Here is a 22,507-nt window from a genome sequence, read left to right on the forward strand (position 1 = left end):
TGTTTTCAGTGTTAAGAAGTCTTGAGCTCAGTTAACAGCCAAAACAAAGTTTTACTTGTGCAAACCAGCTTTTACTCATTAGACGTAAGAAGAAATAGAAGTAATCATTATTATGTGTTGAAGAGAATGACCATTATAGAGGCTATATGTGGTATATGAAGTGGTCTGCAGTAGTCCACAAACAGAATGACTCATTCATCAGATGTTACAAGCTATAAGATCCTCTGGCAGGTCTCCTTTTAACACAGCCATTATCAGCTTTTCATTTTACGCTCTGCTGCTCTTACTATAGACTAATGGCTGGTAGCTCCAATGCAACAGGACGCAGGATGATATACAAGATGTATGTGTGTGTGTGTGTGTGTGTGTGTGTGTGTGTGTGTGTGTGTGTGTGTGATCAAAGTTTATTGAGTTCTTACCATGCCAGGCGATCTTCTTACACATTAACGACTTTGACTGTTTCATTCTTGATTACTAGCAGAGACGAAGAGCAACAATTCAAAGGGCAGCTACAGTTAACCTACTTCTGAACCAACCTCTTGCTGCCCCTTTTTAATAAGATACAACAATTTATGTATCTTGGCAAAAACATTCTACGACGTGTTTTTTGGATTTGGAGATGCCCAATCACTATGTCCCTCAGGGTGCCTTGTCCCAAACATCCTTGTCCCAGGGTCCCAAACATTTCATGTGTTCAGTTGAATATTCCTATTTAGACATATTTCAAGGCTCACAATAATATTCTAAACTGAATTGAATGTTATCTTGTTTTGCAAACACAACCACCTGTCTCCACAAAGTTCCCTCCAGTGCACCAGAAATAAAACCTTGAAAAAGGTAGAAAAGTTGATTCAGCTGCTGTTTCATAATTTATATGCCCCCTTCCTTCTGTGGTGCATAAACAGTGCACCCATCTGTCCTGGTTTATCCGCATGGAAATTCACCACTTTAAATGCAAATTACCTTCCTTTGTAGGACATCAACGAGCCATAATCCCTCACTGGCTTTTACTGTAGGTAAAAGCAGTAGGATATTATTCTTGGAAAGGAGGCAGAGATTTATGCATACTTAGCAGCATCCTCTTTTTATTTTTTATTTTCAAACCAATGTTGAACTTTGAGAAAATAGAATCTTGATTTTCCATATGGGCTACAAACTACAAACAGGTTCACATAACTTTTTGACTTGGTAATGAACCACAGCTAAAGCTGATACAATGTGAATATGAAGAAATAAAGTTATTGTCATGATCCTTGTGTCCCTGCTTACTGTTTTATTTTGAAGAGTTCACTCCACTTGTGTCATGTCCAGTTTTACTTCCTGTCTTTGTGTTTTCCCTCCCTCTGTGATTGTTGTTTTGATCCTCCTGTGTCCATTCACCCTGCCTTGTGTCTTTACCTGCCTCCTCCAGCTGTGTCCCGTTCTCGTGTTACCTCGTGCGCCCTCATGTCAATCCTGGTTTGTTCTTTCTGTTTTACTTTTTTAGTCTTTTGTGTTTTTAAGCTTTTTTTTGATAAAGCTCTGCTTTTATTAAACACTGTTATCTGTGTGCTGCATTTGGGTTTTCCCCTTTTTCCATAATTGTAACAGTTCTTGACAATAACACTGAAACTGGTGTTGATTCAACTTAACTCTACAAGTTTGTATGCTTTAAAACTTTCAAGTTAACAGTTACTAGTATCAGTAACCAGTTGATACTGACAGAACTAGTAATTGACACAAATAGTTGGCACTGAAGTTGAATCTACTGAAAAAGACTGAGTTTTCTCAATGTCTACATTTTTTTTACAGTGTAGACAACTATCAAACAACAAAGCAGGATGAGTAAAATCTTGTCAATCATGTATTACAGAGGAGAACTTGTCAGTTGTCAAACTAGTATAAACACCACAGACATGAGCCATTTTATTGTTGCCAAAATTAGGGATGTAACAATATATTGAATCTCGAAATAAACATTTTTTATGGTCATGGTTATTATTAATAGCTGCGTTCTATCTCTAGTTTAAACAGCAGAGGGCGCAATCATACTAGTCAAGAAGATGGACTATGGTCAGCCTGCGTGCAAGCCAAGCGCTCCCTACTGCTTTTTTTTTTAACACCCTCTGCATAGCATTTAAGCGCTAGGATTGGCCAGACATCTATGCTTGCGCAAGGCGCCAAGTGTGTTGATTTTGACTGCTCTGCTGCCATCGCAGCAAAATCACCCTCACAGTGTGTACACAGATTTCACAGCGATGTTAGTCCTTTCATTAACAAGTCTCGCAATGCTAGTCTTGGAGATCTCTACACACCGAATGTTTCTAAATGCAAAGGGTCCCCAGGCGAAAGGCAATTCCTGCCAACGTTTTGCACATGCTTGGGGTCATGGCAACTTTTATTTTATTTAGGAGGAAAGCAGAAGCACTTTAAGTTAAAAGGAAAAACACATTTTATACTAATAAAAATGAATAAGAGCAGGAAGTTACCTCGTACTCCTGAGAGAAGCGCAGACCGTCATTGGCCTTGAGTCTCTCCATGTAGTCTACCAGGTCACAGAAAGCAATGGGAGGATGTTCCCTCATCCCTGTAGCAAGAGGACGAGTGTTAAGTATGTTTCATCTCTCTCTCTCTCTCTCTCTCTCTCTCTCTCTCTCACACACACACACACACACACACACACACACACACACACACACACACACACACACACACACACACACACACACACACACACACACACACACGAGTATGTATAACCAGAGTGCAGATGAATGTTGAAGACTCATAGCTAACTGGTCACAGTGATATGGGGTGACAGTGAGAGTGCTGTCTGGTGAGCATAGGGCATTTTAGCCATGCCAGTGGGGGGGCTCTAGGGGTTACAATGTTGGTCACTCTTTGTTGGTCGATTGGTGATTCCACCACCTAAATGCATGGTCACATTATCTTTCCCGTTTAATGAAAATTACTCAACACTCGGCTCCAAAAAATAATGTCATGTTGGATATTATAATACATACACAAAAAGTGCTCATTTAATAGATCAAACTGTTGCTGAAGTTGCAAAAAAGACGTATGAATAACTTCCTGAAATACATCTTCAATAACCTTAATGCACATAGCTTTCCACATATATAAAGAGAGACAGAGACAGGCGTCAGTATGGAGACCAAATACTTTCTTCCTGAAAACTGAACATTATAATATAATATAGAAAAATTAACAAGCATGGAAAGCCCAGTTTTAAAAAAAAGGACATGGGAATGCCGAGACCACCCATGCCGGTTGGCATTTACAGAATCTTAACACTCTCCCTGGTCTTTTTACCATGCCAGATGAATTAGGCTAACATACTTTCAATACCTGAGGCATTTTCCTCCCACAGAGGCAACATCAGTGGGGGATACAGAAGCAGGGGAAGGACATTCACTTGAATTAATCTGATCTGACCTATAAATGACAAAGGAAGACCAAACCTCCGTTCCAAATCCCTTTTGACAATGGTTATAATTGGAGAAATGTTTTACTTCCAGAGATAAGCCACATTTTGGGACACCTTAATTCCTAGATAAATAAAGCCTGATCTAGACCACTTAAATGGAAATTCCTCTACAAAATCAGGTTTGAGTTCACGGATTGGCCACACCTCAGATTTATCAAACTGTATATTATATCCAGGTATGTCACTGAACTGTCCCAACATTGATTAGATAGTGGGGATTTAGGATTCAGGGGATGACAGAAAGAGAGGAATATTGTCAGCATAAGAGCAATTGCATACCTATTGCCCCCTACTGAGACGTTCTAGAAGGCATGGACAAACTAGATATTTTGTTGTTTAATTCAGAGGACCTGTTGCTCTCGTCTTTACAACAGACAGTAATTGTAATGTTACCAAACGGTTGCAGTATTCTTGTTTTCTCAACGATAAATAAGCAAAGCAACAACATTCATTTTCAGCTAATGTTAATTAATTCATAATTCTTCTGACATGATTAGGAAACACTTACTGTTCACCAGCATTGGGGTAAGCATTGGTCAATGATATCTCCTATGTTGAAAGACTGATCTCAGTCACTATATTAGATAATACTGTATCACCACCTGATCTCTGCAGCAGCCAATGAGAGACAAGTTTACTGTGAGATTAACTAAAAATTTGAGTTATTAAAGAGCAATTTAAAAGTCTGTTATAACAAGAAAACACCCCCTTCACATTTAAAACAATTGCTATCAAATTCAGAGCACCCTGTAGTAAGCCCACTATTCTCACTGCAACCGATTACGTGTGTAGTAAAAAAGTAATGTATCTTCCTGTGGGTACCTAAGCAACTATATTTTGCTTATTTTTGTATCAGCTGAATGTTGGTCGCTATTTAATCAATACAGCTTAAATTCTTCTACAGAGTCAAAATTAATAAATATGAGTTTGTAGGCGCTGGGGACACTTGTTTGTGTGTTCATGCCTTGTGTCTGATAGTTGAGTCTCCTCATCTCCATAGGGTCTGAGGAGTGGGCCAGCAGTGAGTCCTTGACCCCTGCCATGTGCTCATCCTTGGCTGGAGATGTTCGTTTCCTGGGGGAATAAAGTGGTGGGATAAGAGAAGTTAGGACAGACCACAGTAACTAAAAGGTATTACTTTATCTCAAACTATACATTTTTAAATGTTATTGTTTATAATGAGAAGAGGTCTAGATAAAAATAAAGTTTGTTTGACCTATTGACATCACTTCCTGGACACATGAGTATCCATCTTTGAGACTTGGCCATCTATCCTTGATGGACATTTTGAATACAAAGAGTAAATTCCACAAGGTGTGTTTAATATCTGTCTGTTTAGATGTTACTGACTTGTGACGTGGTGTTACATTTCTGACAAACTGGAGTGGCGAGGGCGAATGTTATTGCTGAAATTAAGAGAGCATCTGTGCTTATCTAAATAATATATTTTATTTGGTTACAGCCGTACTATAAAGTGGGAAAGAAAATCTGTGTCAGGCAGTTGCAAAGAATTTCACTTGCAACTTAATTCATACAGTAAATACAAACCAGATCAAAAGAAAAAATGGGTAAGAATGACTTTCTTGATCCCGTCTCATTGTGATTAGAGATCAGTCTTTTTTGAAGCATATAAAAAACAAACACATACAAATATTTAATTTTGAAGTAAAAGAAACATTAGAAAAAAAGTAGGTGAGAAATAAAAGGGGTGCAAGAATGGATCCCTGTGGGACACCACTAGTAGTAGCCCTATCATATATTCATCCCATTTACATTTATGAACAGTTTGTGATTATCAATATATTTAAAGAGCCATTTGTAAGTCAACCCATTGAAGCCATGATGTGACAATTGATTATGAAAATATGATGCTGAAAAACTATTAATGGAGTTCATGTAAAAAAGAAAGGTCTTCATCCCCCTGATGGGAAACCTCCCATCTTGAGTGAAATCAGTTATGGAAAGCAATGAATTTCACAGTGTGTTGAACAGGCTCATTTTAAATGTCTAGTGCCTACTACAGTGTTACCACAGCTGGATTTAAAATAGGGGGTTCAGATTTGGGCATTGCTTATTAAAATCTTAATTTGCCCCATATGACTGTGTGAAAACTAGCAACTTGATGAATTGGTGAAGCAGCCAGGCGTCGACAGATTTAGCTAATAGTGGCAGGACAAAATTGAGTGCATGTGGTACTACATGCTACAACAATCTGCTTCAAACATGCAAGCTAAGTTTAATTCTGCCTCACAGTGTACTTGAACTAAGTGCTGATGTGCATACAGCTGTGTTCACTATAATTCTTCAGCTGAATGCTTTATTACAGCATATTACATTTGAATCAAAGCAAGGGGGCTGTAAGTTTGATGGACTTCGAAGGAGACCACATCATCTGGGTCAAACAAGCTTTCTAATGTCCAATGACTGCTTGAAATCCTTTATTGCCCAAACTGTATCTTTTCATGAACTTTGAAAAAAAGAAGAAGCCATAAAGCCATTAAAACATCTAAAAGTAAGAAACGGGCCACATCTCTAAGTGGGGTTTTGAGACTTTACACTATTCTCTACATGATGTCACTGTATAAACTTCTACACACAGCAGGTTTCAAAAGATTCAATTAGTTTTAAACTCTTAGTGTCATGTTATAAGATCTAAATAATGAGTGATTGCGTCAACTTTAATGAAATGAAACAGGTTTTTGGAGAGATCTACACGGCACGCAATCAGCTTTTGCCTATACTCACTAGGCCAGCAGCTGGCTCTGAGCCTGTTATGAATTCAGTCAGGTCTGGAATATATTATTATTAGAGATAATTAACGTTAAACGTTAAGCAACACATCGGTTAGTGTTTGTACAACTGGACCTTTACAGAACACCTTTCCCCTCAATGAACCAATAATTAGTTAAACATTTTGGGAAATGAGCTGATTTTTTCAGACGTTCAGATGGATACTAATCTCATATATTTTTGTTAGAAATGTGTTTGAGTAAAAATTAAAGTTCTAAAATCAGGTAAATCTAGAGTTGGATTGGCTCTCCCATAATTACAAAATATTAGTTGAAGTCAGGTGTCAGTTTAATGTAGATGAAGAATTAAATATTTTTTATTAGGTGAAATATCTTCTGAAATAAAGGACAAATATAGAATGTTGGGAATAAGTGCTTTGAACGTTGATGGAAAACGTGCCCAAGTGTAGACAAATAGAAAGAGCCAGTGAAGCAAGAACACAGTCACTTATGAAATCTAAGGCAATAGAGTTTTTTTAAACAAGTTGGACAAAATGACTGCACAATGTACAATGAAATCATAGCAATGAATGTATACAGGAACCTGTAGATGGGTGGATGTGTATTAACGTGATTATATGTTAATATATACATGCTCACGCAGATTTGTATGCATGAATTTATTTCCTGATGAATTCATATAAATGCTTATTGGGATTCACTGTATTAATAAAACATCCTCATCCATATTTCTTCTTCTTTTAATTCATATATGTTTTAGATTGACTATTGTTATGATTATTATTGTGATTATTATCATTAATATTAATATTTTAATTTTTACCCCACTGCTTTATAATTTTTTAATACTTTTGAAATTAGAGTTCTCACTATTTCACCTATCACATGATGAATTAGTTGCTAGGAACCCAGTATGGACATTGTAAATGAATTAGATTTAGCTTTCAATAAAGTATACAAATTATAATAATAATTTAAGAGAACAAATGAAGTGATTATGAGAAATAAAAGTAAATTAACAAACACATTAGCAATCTGATTAGAGAGAGGAGGGCTAATTAAATATATTCCCCATACACATACATTGAGGGAAAGTTTTACCATAGTTATGTAACTGCAGCTGGTTGTTATGGCAACTAAAGTCACTTTTTACAAGTAGATACACTTCAGGCATCAGCTTTTCTTTTTATAATTGACTGATTGTGTATGTACTCGTGATAAAGACTGTTAATGTGTACTCTGCAGGTCAGGTAGGTAACACAAGCAGAGGAGTGAGAAGGTCGCTGTGGTGTCAGGTGTTGTCTCTAGATGATATCAGGATTGGATTTTTAAGGTATGGAGTTTGTTTTGCAAATAAAGCTGCAGGTGTGTGAGAGGTTTAGAGGTAAACAAAGCACCCAGGGACGATTAGTGGGATTTGAGAACTAAACGACAGCACAAAGAAACAAACTCACACACTCGGACACAAAACACATGCATGCTTGCAAGTGCTGTCAGTTGAAGGTAATATGTCTATGTGTTGGGCGGATCGACTGGTGGTGGTGGGGAAAGTAGGCACTAACAGAGGCACTAACCTTTCTTGTTTGCTGCGTCCACAGAAATCAGGCAGACAGTGAACAAGAGAGCAGAGTAAGAAAAGATTAATTTACAAGTTGTCAGCAGCAGGAATGCCACAACACAGTGTCACAGTGGACAGGAAGTGCACCTGACAGCACATTACACCACCTTTCTTATTATTTCTACTCTTTATCTGATCCACAGTCAGCTGAGCAGCTTCTCCTTCAGCTTCTAAGAATTTCAGTTGACACACATCTTCTTTTATTGCTGTTTAGAGTTATATGGTCAGTAAGACAAATGAGATGTCGATGGTCACCTCTGTCCCTCTTATGAATTCTGCTCTTCCAACCTTACTGATACTAAAATGGGCCCTTTTGACAACACCCTGTTTTTCAACATTGTGCACTGCACATGTTGCCAATTTAAAACCCCTTTTTAGCTTGAACGGGTCCCAGCAACATACCAAAAAATATAATTACTGCCTTGCGGTTTTATGCCTTCGCCAACCGGTCAAGTTGTAGTTTACTAAGTCTTCCTAAAATCCACTTCATCATTTTATCCTATTAAACATTGTGAAATTGTTATAATTAGCATATGAATCATTGAGTTTTGGCCAAAACCATTTTGTGATGTCAGAGTGACCTTTGACCACTAAATTCTAATGGGTTCATCATTGAGTGGACGTTTGTACTAACTTTGAAGAACGGGGCCGAAGGACGTACCGACGGACAACCTGTCATCGTGATAAAGCAAATAAATGAATTCAAATGCAATGGTGTTTATCTCTTCTTTTAAATGTACCAGGATAGGGGAGAAGAGAATAAGCAATCAGTTTTGTAAGAAAAAAATCCCTCCTAGCAGAAACTCCACTGTGAAAGATGGAAACAATATCCTCATTCCTCATTCTGCATTTCTAAATTTCAGCTAAGGTTAGTATAGAGTGTAAACAAATCAAGTGGGTATTTTGCAAAGTTACGGTCTTTTAAGAACTTAATGAAATCCCTTTTTGTGTTTCCACGGACTTCATTGCAGCGGAGGGATACGGTGTCCTCTACACACACACACACACACACACACACACGTTACCCTCTGGACTTTTCTAGAATTTATGTCCACCGCCCACATCTTTGTTTCATTAAATCAACAAGATTTAAATAATTAATGAAGTTACGCTGTGCCTTGTGCATAAATGCGCACAACATCTCCCATATTGGGGAGACACACTTATCATTTCTGCTGCGCTGGGATTGCCGCAGCTATTTAATAAACTGAATAAATGGCTCAAAAAACCTATTAATGTTTTCCTCATTAATGACGTACTATTTTACCCACCCACATATGTGTGGTCTGCGACACAGAGGCGTATAGGGTCATAATGAAAGGAGAGAAGTTAAATGAGACCAAGTCCGACTCGAGCCCGGTCTATAAAAACAAACTGACTCTTACCCCTCACAGCCGACGTATTGGCCGCAAACGCGTTTGTACTTTCCAGATGGATGCAATCAGATGCAAAACGAGTAAAATGATCTCAGCTGCAAAACTTTATGGCCGTCTTTAATATTATCAGCGTAATATCTCTTGTGAATCAGACCTTGAGACCGGCAGATAACGGTGGTAAATGATGTGCAATGCTTGGTGTTATCGCAATCCATTCTTTGTGAATTCTGCCCTGAGTGTGTAATTAGCTGGATGGAGCTTGCAACTATACTGCTAGCTGCATTGGCTCTTTACGTCAAATAAACACAGACTGATTTGCCAGACTCCGACTGCTGAAGACTCATTACCTTAAGTTTAACGTTAGAGTGTAATTTTACCCTAAACTAGGACTGTGGCCCTCATCACTTACACTGAAGATGCATTAGGAAGGCGTTTCAGGTCCATTTTCAGATAAATACTCATCTATAGGTTAAGAAAATTCTCCTTTTTTGTTGCAGATTGAAGCCATTTAAAAACTAAATATATGGTCCTCACCAGAGTTAGTTAATGAAGTACTAATCAGCAGTCTACTCGGTCAACAGTGGACTTAGGATCATGTTTGGAAGTAGTGTAATAAGTATTTAATTAAGAATAATAAAAGATGCAAAACATCCACTTGGTCTTGGAAGAGTAAGTGATTTCAATTGGAGATACTTTCCTCATAGGCTCTACAGCTCATTTTAGTGTACACATTCAGACACATCAAGAGAGAATGAGTAAAAGAAGGAATGAAAAAAGACAAAAAGAGTGTTGCCATTTATCAGAGCAGTAGCCATATGGAAGCCCCATCAGCCCAGTCAGTAGCTCCAGATGTTTGATCCAAGCACAGGAAGCACAAGCCAACTGTTTGCCTGGAAGAGCAGCGCTGCGGGGCAACTCACAGCGTCTTCCTCCCATATGCTGTGGAGCGCCTTTGCCTTCAGGCCGGCTCAGCAAAGATGAATGTCTGTCTCTACTCTAGAAAATACACAACTCTGACCATTTCTTGGTGCCTCACTCTTATTAAATGTTCTTGTCGTCTGCTGCGTTGAAGAAAATGCTCCAGGTCTCTTTCTGGACGGTGCTAAAATGATAGCTAGATAATATGAAGAGGAACATGATGAACATACACTGCCTTCAAGGTATACTGAAACTAGTCCATGACATGAAAATAACATTTGTATTCAACAATTACTATTAAATGGTATTTCCCTTCCAATGAGTGGGAGAGTGAAACATTTTTACAGCTGATAGTTTGTTGTGATATGGATAAGACTTGAATAGCAGATTTTTAAACAGGGTGGATATCAATGTTTTATTAACGACCGATTTGGTTTCAGAAGTAGGCTTCCTGCATTTATTCACATTTACAGCACTAGTGCAGTACCCTTTTTGGATGTGCTCGTGCCACTGCTTCGTTTTGAAGTTATTCAATGCACGCGTTTACAGTAGCAACGCTACAGTGTACACATGATGAGTGCAAAAGCTACAAGCTAGAACATTAAACATTTTAAGACCTCAATAAAGTCAAAGCCCCATTATGTAACAATGCTGTCAGTAACACATAGTGATATGTGTTTCGGGAACTCCTTAGCGCATCAGTAACCGTTCAGGCAGAGAGTAGTACTGCAGCACGAGAGACGACGAGAGGCTTTTAAATTAAAAATGATGATAAATTCAGAGGAAGTTCTGTGAGAAGTTGATGAAGGAAAATATGCTAAAATCAGGAAGACACCACAGTAACTGTAGAAAGCGCTGTGTGGGAATGTGGTGTTAGTGAAAATAATGTCACTCAGTGGACTGATTTTCCCTTCTGTCTATTTCAGAAGAAGAGAGGTGAATACCTGCATAGAATTAAAATAATACTTTAACACTTTCTCTGAGGTGGATTATGTGTTTGCCGAATTATGGGAAATGCTTGGACATATTCAGAAAGAAATGGTGAATTTAATGGCACAGACAGGTGCGCTAAACTCAGACATACAAACACACTCACACTGTATGTATATGAACCAAGCAAATTATTTGGTACTATCTGCTTTTTCTTGTTTCGCTCCCCTCAGTGGATTCCTTTTGTACCTTTAATCCTCCTTTTTTAATGTTTGTAAATTTTATTTATTTTGCCATTGTCTTTGTTAATTTAACCTAGTTTTTGTCACATGTGGGGTATTGCTGGGTGCAAAGTTATTTATATTGTACATTATTAAATATTTGCAACATGTCCAAAATGCTAAAGTGTGTTTTGTTTGCATAGGATACACATTTATTTTGTCCTGGTAAAGATTTTTAGCAGCTTCTGGATACAGTGGAAACGGGAATTAAATCTTTAAAATGTTTATTTGATATGAACAAGTTGTCATTAAATTAAAATAATACTACATTTATAATATTTGGATATCGAAAAATCAATAATCCCGTAGAAATTCTAAAAGTTAAATTTGAAATTGAAAGAGTTTATGAAAATCTTTAAGAGTTGTTATAGAACACAAACTATGCTGAATACCACAAATAAATCATGTAAGTCCATCCATCCATCCATCTTCTACCGCTTATCCAGGGTCAGGTCGCGGGGGCAGCAGCTCCAGTAGGGAACCCCAAACTTCTCTTTTCTGGGCCACATCCGCCAGCTCCGACTGGGGGATCCAGAGGCGTTCTCAAGCCAGTGAGGAGATATAATCTCTCCACAGATCTTCCCCGGGGTCCCCTCCCAGCTCAACGTGCCACATGGAATCTGGAGCAACTTACAGTAAACTAACTACAGGGACAGTCCCCCTGGAGCAGCTCAGGGTTAAGTACCTTGCTCAGGGGTACAATGGTGGCAGCCCTGGTATTGAACTCACAACCATCTGGTGGTCTGTTTGGAAGCCGTAGGCCATTCTTCGGTAAAGCGAATGCAATACTGCCCCCGCTGCTCTGATTTTCCGGCAAATCTCTCGTTCCATCGTCCCCTCACTCGCGAACAAGACCCGGAGGTACTTGCACTCCTTCACTTGGGGTAAGGACTCATTCCCTACCCGGAGTAGGCAATCCACCGGTGTCCTGCTGAGAGCCTCAGAATTCGAGGTGCTGATCCTCATCCCAACCGCTTCACACTCGGCTGCGAACCAATCCAGTGACTGCTGAAGGTCACAGACCGATGGTGCCATCAGTACCACATCATCTGCAAAGAGCAGCGATGAGATCCTCATGCTGAGTATCCGGACATAACTCTCGCTTTGGGTGTACAGGGATTGGATGCCCCTCAGAAGTGACCCTCCCACCCCATTCTCCCGCAGCACCTCCCACAGTATCAACCGGGGGACCTGGTAATACGCCTTCTCCAGATCCACAAAACACATGTAGACCGGATGGGCGTACTCCCTGGCCCCCTCCAGCACCTTGGAGTAGACTTTAACAGGGAGGCTGAGACGTGTGATACCCCTGTAGTTGGCACACACTTTCTGGCCCCCCTTTTTGAAGAGGGGAACCACCACCTAGGCACTGTCCCAGACTCCCACACAATGTTGACGAGGCGTGTCAATCATGTAGGCCAGGGGTATTCAACTAAAATTCTAAGAGGTCCAGTTAGAGAAAATTTCCGCAAGCAAAGGTCCAGAGCATCATAATGTCTAACTTGCTTTATGAATTAGTGTGATATATTGAAGTAGCCTAGTAGCTGTATCAATGTCTGCACGTCATCAACACCTCCCTGCTCTCTTCCTTCTCTCCCTCTCTCCTCTTCTCCCTCTCTTCTTCTCCCTCTCTATCTGTATGCATTTATGTAAATGTATGTTACTAACTCACCATCCGGGGTATCATCCCCGGAGTGTCTGTCTCTCATGTGGCAGGTTGCCACTGATAAAGTTTACGTCAGGATCATGAATCGTGACAGCGCCTGCTGACCTGGTCCTGCTGGACACCGGGAAGCCTTATTGACATTTTCCTGGATTCATCCAAACTTTCTATTTCTTTTTTTTTCCAACACAACATAATTTCTGTCAAATGTTGTATTTGTACTATGTTGTTTATCCTGTACACACGACATCTATTGCACGTCTGTCCGTCCTGGGAGAGGGATCCCTCCTCAGTTGCTCTCCCTGAGGTTTCTTCCATTTTTTCCCCTTTAATTTTGGGGTTTCTTTTAGGAAGTTTTTCCTTGTGCGATGCGAGGGTCTAAGGAAAGAGGATGTTGTAACCTGTACAGTCTGTAAAGCACACTGAGACAAATGTATAATTTGTGATATTGGGCTATACAAATAAATTTGATTTGATTTGATTTGATTTGATCAACAACTGACAAATTTAATAAAGAAAGTACAATTTAAAAACATTTCGACAATATTTATTATCACTTAACATTGAACAATACAGATATATATATATTACTGTAGATATGTATAATGTTCTTCTCGGGGCTGCATTTAAAAATAAAATTGAGAAAATAAATAAAATAGCTTTTGAAAAATTGTGCATCTTAAAATAAAGTGCTTAATTTTAGAAAAATAAAATAAAGTGTAGCAGCAGCTTGAGTTTCCCTTTTTCTTTAACTGTTTCACATCTTGATTTAACTCTCAACCAATGTTAGAATAAATCAGTCTCAACACATCTTAACAATTGAACAGTTTAACCCAGGCTAGCACATCCTGGGTTAAACTGTTCTCTGAGGCTGATGATGCTGACAGGTGGCCTATTTGCTTTATTTTGTCACAAATCAAAATCATATTGGGCTCTGAGTGCTTATTTTCTGTGCCCTCAGTTCAGACTTGAGTGGGTATGTTTGGTCAAAAACGTTGTGCTTTGTCTCAGTGGCGTTTCAAATCATCACTTTTAATGAGCACCACGGTCTCTGAGCATATGAGACACTGGTTTTGTGCTCCCAGTGGGAAGGATGAACGAATGAGTCTGTCCATTCTGGGTTGAAAGCTCTGTTGACTTTTCTCTTCTTGGAGAGCGCCATGAGTAGTTAATGTTCTCTCCCTGTCTGCCGCTCACTCATCTCTTCGTCTGTGTTTCTCTCCCTTTCTCCATCTTCTCTCCCTGTATCGCTAACTCGTCTTTCCGGCTGTCACTCGCCTCTCGCCTCTCATCTGTCTGTATAGACGGAATCGGAGTTTCGGGCTTCCGGTGGAATCGCAATGCATGCTGGTGTGGCAAGCCTAGAAAAGTGAGCGCCAACTCTACAAGGGCCGCCATATTGGATTTCTTCTCTACATGTTTACATTGTATTTAGCTTATTCTTCAAGCGTGTTGTAAACAAACCTACTACTCTACAATAAGTTCTGAACTCCTTTCTTATGATGAGGTTCAGATGTGGAAAGTCGAAGCTTTGAAAGTATTTTGCCGCAAGCGGAATTTAAAGGTTTCAGGAACAAAACTCGAGCTTATTGCCAGGGTGTTTGCTGCATCAGAGATGGGCATTGAGGAGCAACCAACAGCTAACGAAAGACTTTCAATCACAGAAAAAGAAAAGACGAAGCTTTTGGTTATGCCGAGTGGCGTTTCAGTGCCTGATCCCTTGACATTGCAGGATGACTGGATCAATGAAAACAACAGCATGACTTCTTGGCCGCCGATATACCTCAGCGATATAACATTATTTTTAATGTCTGACCACCCAGGGAACGATGTCGTGTTTCATAAACGATCTTTGAACGAATACAAAGAAGGCAAAGCATTTAGACTGATTGACTCTGGCTGGTTGAAACAAATATCTTTCAATCCTCTCGCAGATTCTGAGTATTGCTTTTTGAAAGCAAAATGTACTCATTCAATGAAAATTTCCCATACGCCACATTCGGCATGGATCTGCGCAGTCAAGAAAACTGGTGGAAAAGTGCTTGTTGCAGTTGTGTTGCAGGGTAAGCTATTATAAATATATACCTAACTTGCGTTTGTTAATTATTATAAAACTCAATATATAGAAAGTACATTTGTCAATGTATAAATCAAGTAGATAGACTACATACCCCAGGTCGAGTTCAGCATCAGGGAATTCATTTGTTGGTTTTCTTGCATGACATGCTCACTGCAAATCCGCGAAGATTTCTTGGGCTCCCAAGACTTCCCATTGTAATCCTGTCTCTTTACAGCTTTGGTCCATGCTAGCCTTCTATCTATCTCTTTAGTGCTGTTGGAAATGGAAATAGTTCGAACGGGAGCTTGCAGTCGCAATTTTTGCAATCGTGAAGCTCACAATGAGATTCTGCCCATTTATTTAGCTTTCTCCCACTGTTTGAACATCCTGTCACCACACAATGTCGGTGTCCAAATCCCATAACTAGAAGAGCGATGATTACACACTAAAAACTAGCCAAATACAATGTAAACACGCTTGAAGAATAAGCTAAATAAAATGTAAACACGTAGAGAATAAATCCAATATGGCGGCCCTTGTAGAGTTGGTGCTCACTTTTCTAGACTTGCCACCCCAGCATGCATTGCGATTCCACCGGAAGCCCGAAACTCTGATTCAGTCTATTCAGAGTCGCAATGTTTGCCGGTTGGAATGCACAGATTTGATTGGCTGCGTAGCATCACGTGGGATGGCTTAACTTGCATGTAATTGGTCCGTGAGTTTCCTGAACCGCTAAACCAGTGCCTTAAAAACGAGAAAAGCTGCACCGGTTGAAATAGAAGTGTCGCGTCAAAATTGAAAATCCCTTAGAAATGTATTGATTATAGGTCCGGGTCTGGATAGGTCGGCGTCTGGGCCTGGACTCGGACCGCGGTCCGCCTGTTAGTGACCCCTGATGTAGGCCATTACAATATTTCAAAAAACAAAAGACATCCTGAATCTAAATGACGTGTATTGTACCATTATTCTGTAGTTCCGTACATTACCTACTGGGTAGAGGTTTGGGAAAATACATTCAAAACAATGAGAAACAGAAGATAACTATAAGAGTTGTAAACAGACTATCATCAACTAACCAACATACTATTCATAACTTTAAAACTGCAAAATGTTTGTATAAAGTTCAAATCAAAAGCTTCCACACTGCATCAAGAAGTTGTTCCAAAAGAGAGTGAGTCAGTTTGAACTAAGAGGAATGTGCATGTTGACAAAAACAAAGATGTTGATGAGTTCATTTGTGGAATAGTTTTCAAAAGGAAATTAAAATGTCAAATATATTTTATAAAAAATAAGATTAACAAATATAAAGCTGAGGTACGAACACTTGTGTGTGAATGAATGTTTGCTTTCGACTTTTTGGGAATATTTAATACCCATATATTTTATTTAGTTTCTTTCTTTCATTTTTAGTGAATACATTTTATGAGAGTTTGTTTTGGTTTGTCTCTACTTCAAAAGTAATTACTTATTATTGTTCATTTTGTATTTTTACATGCGTACTTAAGTTGTATAAGTTGAATGAAAAAAATGAAATAAACTAAACTGATTAACTAACTACACTAACCACAAAAATGAAAATCAGCGGCCTGATGTTGCTTCCTCACCTGAGACCTCTCTGGGTCGTATCAGGAGGCTGGTTGTGTATCAGACTCACCTCTTGAAGAGTAGAATAGCAATGACTATGATGATGATGAGAATGACTGCCAGCACTGGACCCATCACCCACAGCATCTCTGGATCCTCACTTTGTCGGGTCATCCCACTGTGCAGCTTCACCATGATGGGCTCAGAGAACAGGCTGGCCGTAAACGTCCGCTGCTGCAAATGACCAGAGGACGATCCAGAGTCAGTTCACAGTCGTTGACTTATACACAACAGAGCAGAGTCATGCTGTGAGCAGAACTGTATTGCACTTCATGAGGTGATGCTTTTGTCATCTGCCTTGCTATACAATCAATATAGCCAAACTGACATAAAATGTGAAAATCACATATTATGCCTTTTGTGAAATGTTTAGGATAGGACAGAGAACCTGAAAACAGCTACAGAAGTACTGTTAATGTTACTATTATTATATTATATGTCTGCACATACACATAGTCATATATAGACCATTACAAAGAACTAAACTGATATAAAAAGGAGTAGTGTGGAAAGCGTAACAAATTATGATTCTTTTAAAATGTGTGTTCTTATTTCAAACCTTACCAATACCTATTCGACATAGTGGTTTTAAATTATGGAATAAAATACTTTAAAATCTTATCCCAACACCCAAAATCTTATCAATATACAGATTATCAGGCAGTGCCTCATGTTGGAGGAAATGTGCTGAAGGTAAAGCTGTTTCTGCCCAGTGGTGAGAACTGGCAGAAACAATAAAACAAACACACAACATTGGCTGGACATTAAACCACCATCTATCAGTACCTCAAAGCTAACAGTAGAAGAGATGAAGGAAATGGAAAGAACCATCTATAAATTGAGAATAAAGAGAAGAGAAATTTCAAAGGAACTGGAGGAAATGTGTCATGGAAGAGATGGCGAGGAACACCTAAGAGAGTACTGTCCTAGAGTACATGAAGAGAGTCTGTATCCTTAAAGTCTTAAAAGGGATTTTCCTTCCTCATAAAACATTTGCAAAGCCTGATCACGTGAGACTCCATAGCACTAGAGGTCAATAACTCCACATGCTGCCTTTTATCTTTTGAAGATACATGAAGAGTAGACTAGACTTCCTCACTTTTTGTCAACAGAAACTATGGATACAAATATTTATTAACAACCTTTTTTCATGACTTAACAAAAATTCACCTTTGAAAACATTAAAATTGAGCCAAAATCTGAAAGATGAACGGACTGATTTATGCATCCACAATGCCACAAATACTGGACAGGAAGCAGCAACAAATTACAAATTACATTTACAAATAGTGACGAGATAGCAAAGCTAATTTTTTAACTGAACCTTAATTTTGATCTCAACTTCATCTGTAAAATGTCATGACTGCATCTTGCACTGTTGCGATGCTTTCGCAGGGACAGAATCTGTCCACAGACAGACAGACAGAAATACAGGCTCAACACCTGTCAGGTTACTCAAACCTCCTCTGTAGTACTTCCTACTACAGTAGGTGTCTCCAGGAGCACATTTTCCCGTGATGACACACACAGACTCACAATAACACTGTCACGGCTGCTAATCAAAAATATGTCTCAAAATGAACTGCCCTCCATCAGGGTATTCACAGTTTTACCATGGACCAATCACATAATATCTGAATGATGACACTGTATCAAACAACAGCCAGTTCTAAATGAAATGGTTTAATCTTCTTGTGTCTTTTTTCCATCTTTTTAAATGTGGACAATAGTGAGTGAGTGTGTTCAGTGAGGCAGGATTCCATATGAGAGTGTGGAGGAGCTTTATGTCCTGCATACACACACTGTGCTGACAGGTGAAGGCAGCTCCTTAATATTGACAGTTGTTAGAAAGCAGCAGAGGTGTGTTTGTGTGCGTGTGTATCTGTGTGTGTGTGTGTGGGGTGGGGGGAGACGGACAGAGGCAAGCTGCTGTGTTGGCTGTGGGAGTGTATGGCTCATTATGTAGAGTCCCCTCTGAGGCCAGGGAGGAATGAAGAAGCACAGTGGAGGATAAATCACCTCCTTTGAGGACAAATCCAATAATGCAAACAGCTTCAGGAGGCCTTCTGGACAGCCATGGTGACCTGAGGCCCTGGCTGTGTCACTGCCATCATTAGACAACACAGCAGCCTTCCCTGACTCGCACTGCTGTGAGCAGGTTGAGCTGTAGCTAATTATTATCCATCATTCTCTGAAATGCCAAGTTCACGTCTATCCTAAACCCATCATTTCACATAGAAGTTTTTATTTTTCAACCAGTTTTTCCAATTAGATAGAACTTTGTATTGTTGTATACCATAGTTCATGATTCCAGTTTATTACAACTCGGGTCTTGTTTTTTGTAGTTTTGTCCATCACCACTATCAGTTATGATAAAATTGGACTTACAAAGTGTATTTCTGAATTACGGGGTTAACGGTGTGAATTGAAACTACTTGGTTAGGTTTAAGCGTTTTGAGGAAAAGCATTACAAAATCTGAATTTGAAATCACGGGGTCATGCTCTCAAATTGAACGACCACACTCTGGAATAAAGAGAGTTTGACATCCCAGTCCAATCCATCCCAGATCCTAACAGTTCACACGTACTCTGGAGCTTTGAATCATCACACATCATCAGCAGATGGAGCTTGCTCAGCTTTTAAGCCAACATTGATGATGAGTCCAAAACATGCTCATCACATTACATTACATTACATTACATTACAGGCCATTTAGCAGACGCATCTGGTGCTCTGTTTGGAAGCCGTACCACTAGACCACTAGGCCATCACCACCTCATAATAATGAAAGTATTGAACATCAACTCCATCTGCTGATCAAGACCATGGTATATGGTCAAAAGGTCTGGAACAAGAGAGTAATCAACCTTGTGTTGAGATTAATAAACTGTAATGATCTTTTACTGACAGTATTATAATGACAGAAAGTACCCTACTACTTCAGCACAGTGCCAGAAACAACATTGCCATTTGAAAACAATAAAGAAGACATTAAAAAAGCCATGCTGTTGCATGCGTCGCAAATGCCCTGACTGTGATGAACATAGTGTAGTTCATGGTTAAACAATTCTGCATTTACAATCTCTGTCTATGTTGGGCAGATGCTGTTGTTTGTCTGCTTGTTTGTTGGAACTTTTGTCACTTTGCTATATTCTGTGTAAATATGTGTCATTATGTTAATTAATGCTGCAGCACCAGCAATTACTGTTTAGCCATCTAACTGAATGATGATACTTCCATTTCATCTTCAGTCATTTAAAGTTATGCAGGCGATTGAAATGTCTTGAATTCTGAGACAAACAACAAACAGCAGCAATGTAGTATAGAAGATAAAGATGGAAAAGTATGACCTCCAGTGAGTAATCAACACCAATAATTAATCATAAATAAGAATAAGATTACATATGTACAGAAATTTGTTCCTGTCAATTATCATGAACATGTTTAATTTACATGAAGAGTAGAACTTTTCCCATAAAATACAAATGTTGCTCCAATCTGATGCTGCTGAAACGAGTACTACAGTAATTACACATTTCACTCGAACCTGAACCAGAGACATCCTGACTTTAAGTTCCCATTAGAATGGCTCAAACTCTAAAACTCTCCCTTAATGTAATAAATATAATCACTCTTTAGAACTCCACACCCCCAGTTTGTAATGCAAACTCTATTATAATATGATTACATCATTAACCTTCAAAGAAAACCATTTCTTGTTCTGTTTAGTGAGGTGCAGTGCAGATTTGTATCTGGCAATTACATTGATCAATTTACAAGGCGTAATACACTTTAACTAACTGTACTGCTTGTCACTTTATGTTCTGTGAGACATGTGCAGTTGGACTGTGTTAATGAATGAGACTATAAATATTCCTGTAAGTCATGCTCCATGCAGCAGCCCTGACCCAGGCTACAGCTGTTCATCAACACAAATCATTTCAAAAGGTTTGAGCAAATGAACAATATTTACATAAAGAAACATGCCGTCATATTTGTGTAAAGCTTTATGGAACTTTATTATTTATATCTATATTTATGAATATGTAGAAATAAAACAGTCTATATACATTTTCAAAGCAAAAAGTAACCCATTAAAAATGAAGTAAAAAGTTAAAGATTGTAATATTTGACAGGGCAGCATAGTTTGTCAGTGTCTTCCCAAACGGTTCTAAGTCTCCCCAATCTTCAAACTGTGTTACGAATAGAAGAAGAAACCCTGAAACCTGAGCAGCTAACGGGTGTGGAGCTTGATAACATATTCAGCTCATCTGTCTCCTCAGCATTCATCCTTCTTATCTCTGTAGTTCTTTATGGCATTTTTAGCAAAGTCTTGCCTTAAGCTCCCAAAACTTCTTTTTTAAATGACGTCACGGAAGCATATTCTAAAGGGTATTTAGAAAATCTCTAGGGGGGAGTCTGGAGGTGTTCAATCTCGGCGTCACTACCTGATGGATAGTAATCCTTCAGGGCTGATAAATGTACTGCTGCTACATCTGCAAGCTGGATAGAGAAGGTGGGCTGTGCAAAGAGGAACATTGGCTTCAACAGCAGTGGGACGATGAACATTTTGTTACACTATTGTTTCCATTGTCCATATCGCCCCAAAAAGAGCACTTGTCTCATAAAATAAGCAGAAACAATGAGTAGTTTTAATTTGTTTTGAAAGTTCTTTTATTTCCACCTCAGTCAGAGCCTTCACTTCTCCTCTATCTGTGGCAAACTGGATGCTATCCAGTCGGCTCAGTGTATTTCCTACAATCCCCAGTCCTCTGCACCGCCATCCTTCTATCTCCTCTCTGTCTTTTCTCCTTAAAGTTCAGCATCCCTCCCACATCAGAAGCCGATTCCAGAATCTGAGCCATTCTGTCTCCTCTGATTGTAGCATTTCTCGCCTTCTTAAGTACGTCTGTGCATTTCTCTCAGGTGCCCCCCCTCCCACATTCTTACCAAATGTATCACCCTATTAAGCTCCCTCTCTATTCTCTCTCCACCTCTCACTCTTCTCCTTACCTCTCTGTCACTCCCACAGGGCCCTGCAATCAGAGGAAGCTGCTCACTGCTCACTACCACCACTCCTTCCTCTGCTGGAAGAGATCACACTGTTGATATGGCCTTTTTCTTTTATACAATTTCACTCGTCCCAGTTTGCTTACTAGCAGTGGGGCCCACAGAAAACTGCAGTGCCCTTTTGCTTCAGTCTTCAGTCTTCCCCCCATTCTTTCTTTCTTCTGCCCTGCCAGCACTTTGCAGCAGCAATAAAAGCTAAGCTTCCTTTACGTTTTCAATGAATGTGATTAGTTTTCTATTTTTGTACAGGGACATTCAGCTGAGTGTCATTTGCTGAATCTGGGCTTTGCTGCTCTGCTCCTAACACAATAAAACAATCATAGTCCAGGGCTACACACTCTTGATAAAAGATAATGAGGGGGTTGTTATGTGTTTGAATGACCCAGGGGAAAAATGACCCTCAGGAAGAACAAGAAACCACTCCATGTCCTATTGATAGTGTTTCTGCTACGGCTGCTTAGTGTGTGAATGAAGCTGTACATAGGTTGGAGCAGCCACAAGGTGTGTGTATGACCAATTAAGTAAGTTCAGTACAGGAAACTCGACCCTGATAGTCGAGTTGAAACACAGAACAGGTTCCTGTGTTCCTACCCCTGCATCATTCTTTTTTTGTGTCTTCATTTTTACCAAAGTTTTACCTCAATATTTCCTACACGTCCCAAACTGACCCACCTTAAAGAAATAAATGAGTTCCCTTTCTTATCCATAGCAGT

General features: G+C 39.3%; 1 protein-coding gene across 1 annotated transcript in view; it reads right to left on the reverse strand.

Moving 5' to 3' along the window:
- ptprfa (protein tyrosine phosphatase receptor type Fa) overlaps positions 1-22,507 on the reverse strand; it is a 238,747-nt gene that overhangs the window by 37,064 nt on the left and 179,176 nt on the right. The window contains exons 18-21 of the mRNA XM_029429417.1: positions 16,734-16,897; positions 7,809-7,820; positions 4,431-4,558; positions 2,469-2,566 (exon numbers count right to left, since the gene is read on the reverse strand). Of these exons, the coding sequence (XP_029285277.1) occupies positions 2,469-2,566; positions 4,431-4,558; positions 7,809-7,820; positions 16,734-16,897 (402 nt within the window). The remainder of the gene's footprint in view (positions 1-2,468; positions 2,567-4,430; positions 4,559-7,808; positions 7,821-16,733; positions 16,898-22,507) is intronic.

Source organism: Cottoperca gobio, chromosome 4, assembly GCF_900634415.1.
Source record: "Cottoperca gobio chromosome 4, fCotGob3.1, whole genome shotgun sequence".
Taxonomy (NCBI): domain Eukaryota; kingdom Metazoa; phylum Chordata; class Actinopteri; order Perciformes; family Bovichtidae; genus Cottoperca; species Cottoperca gobio.